Source organism: Lissotriton vulgaris, chromosome 9, assembly GCF_964263255.1.
Source record: "Lissotriton vulgaris chromosome 9, aLisVul1.2, whole genome shotgun sequence".
NCBI lineage: Eukaryota > Metazoa > Chordata > Amphibia > Caudata > Salamandridae > Lissotriton > Lissotriton vulgaris.
In genome coordinates, this window is record NC_141697.1 from 225,254,466 (window position 1) to 225,267,585 (window position 13,120).

Sequence of the window (13,120 nt, forward strand, 5' to 3'; positions counted from 1 at the left end):
CTATCCATTTCAATCAAAATAACAAACTAACATGTTCACTTCTCAAATTCAATATTCCACAATACTAATTCACCACTAATACTTTATGGGTTCCGGAGTAGCGTGCTACTGGCCAATAAAGCGTTTCAACACCCCATCAGGGTTAAAAGCGCTATATAAATGTAAACCTTTTTCCCTTTTCTACCCCTCCCCAACTTTTCTTAATCCAAATAATTGACTACCATATCCACCACTCAAATTACTTTCTTGTTTCCCCATACTAATTCAAGACTTATCCTTATGGGTTCCAGAGTAGCGTGCTACTCGACAAAAAAGCGCTTCAAAACCCCATTAGGGATAGCAAGCGCTATATAAATAGAAACCTCTTTCCCTCTTCTATCCCGCCGCCTACCCTTCGCTATCCAAATAATTGAATAACATACCCACCTCATCTATTACTTCATATTTCACTATACTAATTTTCAACGCTAATCCTTTATGGGTTCCGGAGTAGTGTGCTACTCGCCAGAAAAGAGCCAACAGCCATCAGGAGTAACAGGTGCTATGTGAATGCAAACCTTTCTTCCCCTTCTATCCCTCCTCTATCCTTCTCACTCCAAATAACTGACTAATATCCACCACTCAAATTACTTTCATATTTCACCATACTAATCCACCACTAATCCTTTATGGGTTTCCGTAGTAGCATGCTACTCGCCAAAAAAAGCGCGTCAACACCCCATCAGGGGTAACAAGCTCTATATAAATACAAACCTTTTTTCCTCTTCTATCCTTCCGAATCCAAATAACTGACTAACCTATCCATTACTTTCATATTTCCCTATACTAATTCAACACTAATCCTCTAGGGGTCCCGGAGTAGAGAGCTGCTCGCCGAAAAAGCGCTTCATCGCCTTGTCAGGGGTAGTAAGCGCCAAATAAATGCAATTACAACACAATTACAATACAATCACAGTACAATAGTCCACATGGCTGCAGGTAGCAGGTGGAATGCGGGCGTGGGTGCAGGCCAATAGGCCCCTCTTCTCCCCTGGCAGAGGCCTTGTGCCTAATCGCGGATGTGGCTATCTCAGCATTCTTTTTGTGGCAGTTTCCTGTCGGCCGCTCACTTGATGTCCCACTTCTCTGCCGCCTGGCCTCTGTTTCTGCCGCAGCAGGGTCTAGAATAGACAAAGGAGTTCCCCGCTCCCAATGCCCCCTACACTGATGCAGTCAAATTCGGTGGACTGACATCTTCCGTCTCCCCTATTCACTCCGGGACACGGCGCTCCGAGACGGATCTCCAGGCTCAGCAGCAACCCCTGTCACAGTGGGGCCTTTGGTAAAGCGAAGGGCTGCTCTTACCTCCTCTGGTCACCAGCGGGTGTCCTCTGTTTCTTTTCGGGCTCAAATCTTTAGCACGGAGAGGTGGGTCCAGCCGCGCCTCTGGTCTCAGTACGGCTTTCTCGATTTCGCCACTCTGTGCCTTCAACTCTTTTCCGAGGCTGCTCAGGGTGTTTTGGCCCCAGCAAGCACACGCTTCAGCCAGCAGACCTGCCTCGCGCGTGTCCCGGTGCTGGGTCCTTGCCTCTCATCTCGCCTCTCTAGGCTGCAAGTCCACTCCCGACAGCTGTCTGCTGTGGGATCCGAGCATCAGCTCTGGCCCTCTTATCCGAGCCTTAGAGGGCCCCCTTTGGGACTGTGCAATGGTCCCTGGCCTGAGAAATCCTTACTGTGTCCAGAGTGTGGGGGGCCCCCTCTATGTATTTTGCAAGGGGGTCCCTTCAAGGTTCGTTACGCCACTCAAAGGAGCTCTTGGTTACTCGATTCCAGCTGATCCACACATGCAATGAATGGGTTCAAGTTAATGGTATTCTTCTGATTGTGTGAGAACAGCAACCTAGCTTGCTGTGGTCGTGCAGATAAAAGGGTTGGCTTGGTCCTCTGCTTAATTTTCCATCTAGCTGCATGTACTAGTCAACAGCTGTACTGAATGAGTGCAAATATTTTATTTTGCCCTTGCTTGACTATGCAGATTGAGCTTCTATCGGCCTACCTCACACTCATAATCAGACACCCAACCCGCCTACTGAACGCTGGTATTTAATTGGAGGACTTATATTACTCAGGGATGACGTGACACAAATAATGTTCAGGAGCAGGAAGATGACAATATTTGTAAAGGGGGACATTGGAGCCTAATGGAGGAATGGATAGGAAAAGTGGTAACGTTATGTTGATTTTCTCTAGCATCATAAGACCTTGCTGGTGTAAAGTTCTTTACAAGAAGTATGTAAAATATAACAACATACTGCTCATGCCATACAATCTCTGAGAGTGCCATGGGAAGAGCTAGTTGAGTAAATGAGGAAAAACTGTCATAACAATTGATTATTGACCACACACTACACTTTGCTGTGCAGCACCACAGAGTATGCCACGGAATTAATACAAATACCCCATAATAAGTGTATCAGATGTTCAGTATAGTTCAATATAGTGTTAAAAAGCACACAACTCATGCCACAAACAACAATAGCCTTTACTTTAAACACCTGTTTATCTATGGTTTATCAAAGATGACCCATAGACGATTATGGTTTATTCAATGGCACATTTGACCTGGGAAAATGTGTGTGACATCAATCAATCAATCAATCGGGGATATGTAAAGTGCAGCTACTCACACATGAGGGTCTCAAGACGCTAGGGGTGAGGGGGCAACTCCGTTGGTTGCTGGGGTCATCTGAAGAGCCAGGTCTTGAGGTCCTTCCTGAACTGGAGCAGTAAGGGCTTTGCCGGAGGTGGAGGGAGAGGTAATTCTAGGTTGTGGCTGCAAGGTAGGAAAATTACTTTCCACCCGTTCTGGTCTTGTAGATGTGTGGGATGGTGGCCAGGGAGAAGTTGGCTGATCAGAGGTTTCTCTTGGATATGTGGAAAGGAAGGCAGTTATGTAGGTATGCTCGTCCGGTGTTGTGGAGGGCCTTGTATGTGTGCATGAGGAGCTTGAAGGCTATTCTTCTTTCGATGGGGAGCCAGAGGAGATTGCGGAGTTGTAGGGTGATGTGGTTGTGATGGGGATGTCTAGGATCAGTCTGGCTGCTGTGTTCTGGATGATCTGGAGTAGAGGACATTGCCGTAGTCCAGTCTGCTAATTATGAGGGCGTGCATGAAATCAGTAGCAGACCATTAACATGTCAAACTATGATGTGAAAATCTCTTTTCCAGCATCCTTATCAAACTGAACTATTACCATCACTATTTGGTGAAGGCCCCAATAGACCGTACATCCATTGAGTATGAATATTTGTTAAGTTATCTCTGGTGACCAGTAACCCACCTTTGAGTTGTTTTAGGTTCCATTGCACTTTTGAGTGTCAGATTTTGTGGTCGGATTCGGCATCCCAGTTTTGACTGAGACCCGCTGGAGGTTCTTCCCAGCTGCCAAAATTGCAGAAACTATCACACAGCGCAGCCAGGGATTGCCACATTGATTCCTGGTACCCAAACTCCACTGATTAGAGCTTTGGAATTAAAACCTGTAAGCTTGTAAACCCAACTAGACCAAAAGTACTCTATGTTTTTGCGATCTCTATATAGAGATTAAAATTACCAATTAGGTTCAAATGTAAAACTGATTATTATGCATTAGTGCTTAAGTATTATAAAAAAAAAAGGGGGTCGAATCTTGGCTCGAGGCAGTGCAACGACCTTTTTTCCTATGTTGTGCATCATTTAACTATCCTACCATTCCTTTCTGTTAAAAAGATAGATCTTTTTTTAAAGAATAACTCTGACTAGCCCTATAGCTGCACAGTGTGGAATTACTCTGTTATATTGTATCTGACTGGCACCTTCTGGAATAAGCCTTAACTGCTCACCATATCTACCTATAAAATGTTAGGAGAATAAAGTGGGTTCTTGGCTACGATTAGTATCCCAGGCCATTGGACAACATTGGAACATTTAATCTGACTGAAAGTGTATTTTAAAATATTGTTTCATGAAAAACAGCATGTTTGGCATCTGTGGTCAGAACAGAAATACAGCATTTTTAGGACACAAATGCACTACAGTACAGTATTTAAATTCACCACTATACCTGTACACAAGTATAAGAGGAAATCATGATCAGATGCTTGTTCATGTCTAGTCTGATGTTACTTACCATAGCTGGCACCTCCACTTCTTTTGAAATGAATACTTCTTCAACTTTAACCGCATCCTTTGGAAAATATCCATATTTCTTTCCTTGCTTCAAAAAATACAGAAAACAAAATAAATAAACACATTTGTTATATTTTTCTATGATATTGTGATATAATTTTAAGAGACTTACTTTAACATTTCTATCTAACATTGTCAATATTTCTCAAACAATTTTCAAGACTATTTTTTCTTAAATCCGAATCACTCATTTGCAACCAACGGAAAAAACAGAAAGAATTATTAAAAAGAAAATGTGATAGAGTGATTTACTCTACATTTCTATGCTTTAGAAAGAGAGGGTAGATTTGTGGGAATATCAGCAGTGACATATTAATGTCAGGAAACAAAGTAAAATAGATGTAATGCACACATTGTGGCCATAATGGAGTGGACAATCTGATATTACAGGAGAAATTAAGTTGTTGGTAGGTGGCATCGAACAGGGGAAAACGAATGCTTATGATGCAAGTTAGGAAACAATCTTAAAGCAGGCTAGAATCATCCCGACCATTGTCACGCTCCTACATGAAGCATAAGGGAGCGTGAAAGCTTATGCATTGTTTTATGCTTGCACATTATGTTCTATTTTGGCAGATCCTACAAATGCAGGCATATCTCTCAATTATTGTAGTAGTTCAGTGTTAATTCTATTACAATGACTTGTTGCCCTCTGAAATACTCACACTCCCTTGCCACAGATCATCTCGTTTTCCAGAGAGCTTATAATACACAAGTATTTCTTCTCCAGACTTGAAGTTCAGGTATCTGCAGTCAGGCCCCCTATAGTCGCGAGAAGCTTGAGCTCTGATCATCAAACCTGCGTCATGACATGAAGAAGAACAGAGTGAATATTCAACCATTGCTATAACTATCTGATGTCACAAAGGTGATCGCTTTACAACATGCTAGAAATGTAGTGACATGTAATCAACATTCCAAAAAAGTATTATACCGCGTATATTTGATGTATGTCATGATATGGACAACAACCATAAGATGAGAAATAGACAGACCTGACAATATTTATAAAGAAGAGTATTCGAATATGTTATTTTTGTTTTAAAAGCGAAATAGAAAATATCTAATTTGATAGCATCTCTTCTACAATACTGACTGTTCAGGTCCCATCACACTTGCTGATTTCTGTCACCTTTTTGAACATTCTATTAGAAATGCTTGACCTATTCTTTTTTTGTTGTGCCTGCCAGCCAGGCTCTCCACCCCGCTCCCGGCTCCCAGCTGACCCTCCCTCGCTCCGCCCCCCCCACTATCCACTTATGTCAGAGCAGCTTGCGCGCAGCGTTCACGCGCAGCGGACGCGCCCCATGCGCGCCGAAGGTGCGCCAAAGGTAAGCCCGTCTTCGCCCGTCCGTGCCTGGACCGTGCCTGGACCGCGCCTGGACCGCGCCCAGCGCCAAACCCCCTGGCCCCCGCAAAATCCACTCCACCCGCATATCATACGACGCCGCGACCCTCTCAGCGCTTAACCCCGGCCGACTCCCAAACTGCTACCAAGCCGCCCCAGGACACACCCATGGACCCTTCACCTGCCATTCCTGCAAGCTCGACTGCACTACAACCCACACCAAATCCACAAACTCCAAACAGAGCTCCGACCCTAACCACCTGAAGTGTATCCTTCTCAACACCCGCCCGGTCCACAGACACGCCATTGAACTTTGGAACCTACTCGACACCACATCGCCGGACATCGCATTTCTTACAGAAACCTGGATGAACGCCTCATCAGCAACCGACATCGCCATAGCCATCCCGGACGGCTACAAGATCATCCGAAAGGACCGCATCAACCAAACTGGAGGAGGCATCGCCATCGTCCATAGCAACACCATCCGCATCACGACCAGCTCCGACGATACTCTCGCAGCCGCCGAACACCTCCACTTCCAGATCCACACCGACCCCAAGACCACACTCAGAGGCACCCTCATCTACAGGCCACCAGGACCCCGCACACAATTCAGCGAAGACATCACTGACTTCATCAGCCCTCACGCCCTCCCCTCCGAGGACTACATTCTACTGGGAGACCTCAACTTTCACCTGGAAAAGAACAACGACAGAAACACCACCACCCTTCTGGACAACCTCGCCAATCTAGGACTTAAACAACTGGTAAACACCCCTACCCACTACTCCGGTCACACGCTCGACCCAATCTTCACCTCCAGCAAGCACATCTCTTTCAATCACACCACAGCTCTCCATTGGACGGACCACAGCTGCGTTCACTTCAACTACAAAAAGACTACGACCCACAACTACCTAACACATTCTTATATGATGTGATATACTGTTCCTTTAACTCACTCATGTGATCTGCACCAGAATGTTGATATGTCAGTTGAAGTTAAGCTGTTCGTGTGGTGACATCTAGGGGTCTTTTCTCACCAATAAACTTCAAGATAACTTCAAGTTTCCATGACTCTTCTTTACAAAAGTGGCGACGAGGGAGAAAACAACCCATCGACCCCTGAGATGTTTTCATAAGTCATCATTTTTTTTTACAAAGATTTAAAAAAAAAGAAGAACTAAAAAAAGGAGAAAAGTAACGAAGAAGATCCTTGAACAATCTATCGTCGATTTGACTTGGAACGTCATGTAAGTAAAACATTTGCGTCTATTAAGAAGATAGCTTTCCGGCTTTTCTGTCAACAGTGGTTGCCTATAATTGACGTTACCGTTTAAAGGAAAGAGCTGAGCGCTGTGATATTTTTAGACTGACTTTACCGTTTGTGAAAAGAAGAAGTGAGCGCAGTGATATTTATAGACATTTTCCTTCGTTCATATGAATGCTGTATGTGCTTGCGTTACCTGGATTTTTTGAATCCTGATTACTCGCTCTTGCCGGCATCTTTCAAGTCGACGCTCGCGACGCTCGTGAATGCAGCAGAGTTAACGCTCGTGAATGTAGCTGTGTCCAGCGTTCATCAAACGGCCATTGTTTCCTCCTAAAGCATCTGGAAATACGTCACTCGCGCAATGCATTGTGGATGACGCGCAATGCATTCTGGGGCGCGTTTCCTAGCAACCACTCTCGTTTTTTTAAAATATATCGCGTTTCACATTGGATTGTTTACAAATAAATCTCTCCATTTAAAAAGAAAACTTTATTAAGGATTCTAAGTGTGAACACCAATCGAATTTATATTTGACTTTAAAAACTTCATCAAATTACCTTGAAATTCAACGCAAGACAACGGTGACTACTTTTCTTTTGTTAATTTATTATTTTTTTTCTCTCCCTACATATATTCTGCATTAATATTAATTTTTACTTAGTTTTATAGTTATTATGGAAACTAACACTATTTTAGCTCCTCCAAAATTTCTACAAGATCCTGGTATTCCTCCTATGCTATGGGAAGATTGGCGAGAGTCTTTTGAAACTTACCTGGATGCTATTGGTGGAGAAGTTTTTCTAGCATCACGTAAATTAGCATTACTTAAGCACAGTCTTGGTGTTGAGGGTAGGAAAGTGTTAAAAACCTTACCCATACACTCTAACGACACCATTTCTAAAGTTTGTGAAGGTGGTAATGAAGATGCTAGTGATGAAGAGGTTGTATTCGATAGTTCAAAAGTTGTATTATTTTCGTCAGATGAATATCTTGACGCATTGAAAGCTTTAGAAGAAAATTTTGGAAAAAAAACAATTCTTTTCTAGAGCACAATTAGTGGGTGAAACTGTAGAACAATATGTTACTGTTTTAAGAAGATTAGCTGACACTTGCAATTTTAGGGAATTACATGAAGAAATTATAAGAGATCGATTCATTAATAGAACTAATAACACTAAGAGTCAAGAAAAATTATTAGATTTAAAAGATCCATCTCTTCATAAAACAATTTCTATTGCTAGAAGAGTTGAGAATAATTCTCGATATGTTAAGGAGTTAAGCAATGTACATTCTAAGGATCAGAAGTTTTCTGACAGTAAAGATTCTAGTGACGTATGTGCTGTGGTTAATAACAAACCAAAATCTTTTGATAATAGATATAATACCAAACGTGATGTCAAGGTTAAACCACAAACATTTTCTAGCAGTAATAAAAACACCATGTCACAAAACAAACCGTTTTCTAACAAAACACAAAATTTTAACAAACAATTTTGTTTTAGATGTGGAAATGCTAGACATACTACTGAAAATTCTTGACCGTTGCTGCTGAGAAATGCAAGTTTGCTACAAATGAAATTGAATATCTTGGGCACACCTTATCAGCAGAGGGTGTTAAACCTAAGAAGAATTTATTAGATGCCATCAAAAATGCTCCGTCACCATCTGATAAAGATCAACTCCGTTCCTTTTTAGGACTTGTGGAGTATTATTCTAAATGTGTGCCAAACTTTGCTTCTAAAGTTTTTTGTTTAAGGTTGTTAATGAAAAAAGGTGCTAAATTTTTGTGGAGCGCTGAGTGTCAATCAGTTTTTGATGATGTAAAAAGGGATATCATAAATGCTGTTGCACTTAAACCTTTTGATCCCAACAAGAAGTCGGTCATTGTGGTGGACGCTAGTGCGTATGGCTTAGGAGCTGTTTTAATGCAAGGCAAGGGCAAGTTGGAATGGGTTGTAGCTTTCGCTTCGCGTACATTAAAAGGTGCTGAACCTTCATACTCAGTCATAGAGAAAGAGGCTCTAGCTTGTTTTTGGGGTGTGAATTATTTTAGGAACTATGTCTGGGGCACTAATTTCGAGTTGAGAACTGACCATAAACCCCTTGTGGATATATTTTCGACTAAAGGTGCAGGGAAGGCTACTCCTAGAATTGCTAAATGGATTTACAAATTACAAGAATATGATTTTTCAATGAAATATGTACCAGGCATTAAGAATGTTAATGCTGATTGTTTATCTCGTCTTCCAGTCTGTGAAGAAGACGATGTGGTGGATCAAGATGAAGACTGGTCAATTGCTACGGTGGATGAAGTTTGTAATGGTGCTATTAGTTTGGAAGAGTGGAAACAAGCTGTTCAGGAAGATGTTGTATTAAAAGAAGTGATTGCACGTTTAACTTCACCGTGCAATAGTTTTTCATGGAGTGATTGTGAATTATCTGAGTATAAAACAGTGTGGCCAGAACTTTCTTTTGATCTTGCAGTTGGTATTGTTAGAAGAGCTGATAAACTTGTAGTACCATCTAGTTTACGCAATAGATTATTAGATCTTATCCATGAGGGGCATTCAGGCATGTCTGGTATGAAGAGAAGGTGTAGATGTGATTTTTGGTGGCCAGACATGGATAAGGACGTTGAAAGGCGTGTCAGGAATTGTTCAGCATGCACTTGCAGTGATAAATCTCATATCTCCCAAGAATCTACTAATAGTTCTGTTCCGTTTCCAGACAAACCATGGCAGAATGTTGGCTATGGATATCTGTGGTCCGTTTAGCATTGGTAACATTGCTGGAAAGTTTGCCATTGTCTTAATGGATTATTATAGTAAATGGCCTGAAGTAGTGTTTGTTAGAGAGGTTAAAGCCTCCAATATTGTAAGTTTTTGCGAAGAGCTATTCCATAGAGAGGGTTTTCCAGAAACTATTACTACAGATAATGGCCCACAATTTGTAGCTTGTGAGTTTCAGGGTTATTTGCGTTTGTGTGGAATAAAACATATTACCACCGCTGTTTATTGTCCTAGGGAAAATGGTATGGTGGAAAGATTCAACCGTGTGTTGAAGGAATGCATACAGTTGGCTGTGGCTGAAGGGGCAGATTGTAAAGTTGCTGTTAAAGATATGATTTGGAGCTATAGGAATACCCCACATTCTGCAACTCTAGTGTCTCCATTTTCCATCTTCTCAAGGGGCGTTCTGCTGGTAATAAGGTAACTCCTGCATGGATGCTCAAAACTTCTTCTAGTCACATTCATAAAGAGAATCTCAGTGATAGGATGAATGCTTACCAGCAGAAGTATGTAGATAGACACAATAGTAAGATCAAGAAATGTGTGAGTAATTTTCGTGTTGGTGATTGGGTGAGATCTTCACGTTTTGGGTTGTCAAAAGATGGTTCTTCCAAATGGTCCCATCCAAAGAAGGTACTAGGGGTAAAAGGTAATTGTGTATTATTAGATGACGGACGCAAATGGAATTTTTGCAATGTTGTTTTATGCAATGAATTGGAACGCAACCTATGGTTGAACAAGAACCGTGACATTTCTGTACCAAATTCTCGTAAAGAAGATGTCCCTAAGCCAAGAAGATTATCTGGACGCATTATTGTGAAACCTGTTAAGCTCAATGATTACATGTTGTATTCTTGAATGTACATAGTTTGATTTTTGTCTATTTTTTTTTTCTTTATTATTTATTTTTGGAAAGGAAGATGTGTTACATTCTTATATGATGTGATATACTGTTCCTTTAACTCACTCATGTGGAATGTTAGCACATCTATGATCTGCACCAGAATGTTGATATGTCAGTTGAAGTTAAGCTGTTCGTGTGGTGACATCTAGGGGTCTTTTCTCACCAATAAACTTCAAGATAACTTCAAGTTTCCATGACTCTTCTTTACAAAACTACCCACAACCAATTCCCCGCAGAAACTGGAACAAAATTACCACCGACCAGCTCTTCACATCGCTTTACCAAAACCCTCCTGCCAAATCATCGGACCCAAACCAAGCAGCCACCAACCTCACACAATGGATCACCCACAGCGCTGACGAACTAGCACCCTTGAAAAACCATCAAATCAAGCAAGGTAGCAAAAAAGCCCCCTGGTTCAATGATGATCTCAAGAAATCCAAGAAGATCTGTCGCACCCTCGAGAAAGCCTGGCGAAAAAACCCAACCACTGACTACCTGGCCACCTTCAAGAACGCCACCCGCAAACACCACCAACTGATCCCTTCCACCAAAAAATCAGCATTCAAGGATCAGCTCGACAACAACGCCCACAACAGCAAAGAACTATTCAACATCGTCAAAGAATTCACCAACCCCACCACCGGCACCAATGACATCACTCCCTCCCAAGACCTCTGCAACTCTCTAGCCTCGTTCTTCCACAACAAAATCGCTGACATACATAACAGCTTTGGTGACCAGTCCACCCCACCCACCTCCGAACTAAAACCCCCCTCCAACAACCTTTGCGCCTGGAACCCAATCACCACTGAAGACACCATCCGCCTGATGAACTCCATCCACTCAGGATCGCCAACCGACCCATGTCCCCACCACATTTTCAACAAAGCAGACTCCATTATTGCACCCCATCTCCGAGACGTCGCCAACTGCTCCCTCAACACTGCTACCTTCCCGGAAAGCTGGAAACATGCCGAACTCAGCGCCCTCCTGAAAAAACCCACAGCAGACCCCACCGAACTTAAAAACTACCGTCCCATTTCGCTCCTCCCATTCCCCTGCCAAAGTCATTGAGAAAGCCGTCAACAGTCAGCTCGCCGCCTTCCTCGAATCCAACAAATCTCTCGACCCTTCACAGTCCGGCTTCCGAGCCAAACACAGCACCGAGACCGCCCTCATCGCAGCAACAGACGACATTCGAACCCTACTGGACAACGGAGAAACAGTCGTCCTCATCCTACTTGACCTCTCCGCAGCCTTCGACACAGTCTGTCATAGCACCCTTATACAACGCCTCAGCAACGTCGGAATACAAGGAAAAGCATTGACCTGGATGGCCTCATTCCTCGCCGGAAGAACCCAGAGAGTCCGCCTCCCCCCTTTTAGATCAGAGGCCACCGAAGTCATCTGCGGCGTACCACAAGGATCTTCACTCAGTCCCACCCTCTTCAACGTATACAGGAGTCCCCTCGCATCCATCGCGCGCCAACACAACCTCAACATCATCTCCTACGCAGACGACACCCAGTTGATCCTCTCCCTCACCAAAGACCCAAACACCGCCAAAACCAACCTACACGAAGGGATGAAAGAAGTAGCCGAGTGGATGAAGAACAGCCGTTTAAAGCTGAACTCGGACAAAACGGAAGTCCTCATGTTAGGATCATCCCCCTCCGCCTGGGACGACTCATGGTGGCCACCGGCCCTGGGAAACGCACCCATACCAACGGACCACACACGTAACCTGGGCTTCATCCTGGACTCCTCCCTCTTGATGACCAGACAAGTCAACGCCGTCTCATCATCATGCTCAAAACATCCTACGTATGCTCAAAAAAAATTTCAGTTGGATCCCCACCGAAACAAGAAAGACGGTCACTCATGCACTGGTCACAAGCCGACTGGACTACGGAAACACCCTTTACGCCGGGACCACAGCCAAACTACAGAAAAAACTCCAACGCATCCAAAACGCCTCAGCCAGACTCATCCTAGACATCCCCCGCCAAGACCACATTTCCGGTCACCTGAAATACCTCCACTGGCTCCCCGTCAACAAGAGAATAACGTTCCGTCTCCTCACCCACGCACACAAAGCCATCTACGACCTAGGACCCGAATTCCTCAACACGCGCCTGTCCTTTTACACCCCCACCCGCCAACTACGATCGTCCAACCAAGCCCTCGCCGCAATCCCACGCATCAAAAGATCCACCATGGGGGGAAGATCATTCTCCTACTTAGCGGCCAAGATCTGGAATTCTCTCCCCACCCACCTCCGCCTTACACAGAACCACCTCTCCTTCAGAAAACAACTAAAAACGTGGATATTCTATAATAAAAATACCCCCCTCCCTCAAGCGCCTTGAGACCCTCTGGGTGAGTAGTGCGCTATACAAATTTTAAACTTGACTTGACTTGACTTAATGTTGTTGCTATTTTTTATAAGTTTTGCACTTTATTTAACCTCACAACAGTGCCGATGAAGTATGAATGTTGAAAGTTCAAATGAATTCAACTGTAAGCTTTGTGTGTCAACAAAGACCTTGACATTAGGGAATCAAGGTGCACCTCACTGTTGAGACCCAATAAAG

The 13,120-nt window shown here is 43.4% G+C and overlaps 1 protein-coding gene across 6 annotated transcripts in view; it reads right to left on the minus strand.

Moving 5' to 3' along the window:
- Window positions 1-13,120, minus strand: part of MIA2 (MIA SH3 domain ER export factor 2) — a 702,601-nt gene that overhangs the window by 668,239 nt on the left and 21,242 nt on the right. For all 6 annotated transcript variants that reach the window (XM_086937351.1, XM_086937350.1, XM_086937349.1 and 3 more), the window contains exons 2-3: window positions 4,872-5,005; window positions 4,148-4,234 (exon numbers count right to left, since the gene is read on the minus strand). In XM_086937351.1, coding sequence (XP_086793477.1) covers window positions 4,148-4,234; window positions 4,872-5,005 — 221 coding nt within the window. The remainder of the gene's footprint in view (window positions 1-4,147; window positions 4,235-4,871; window positions 5,006-13,120) is intronic.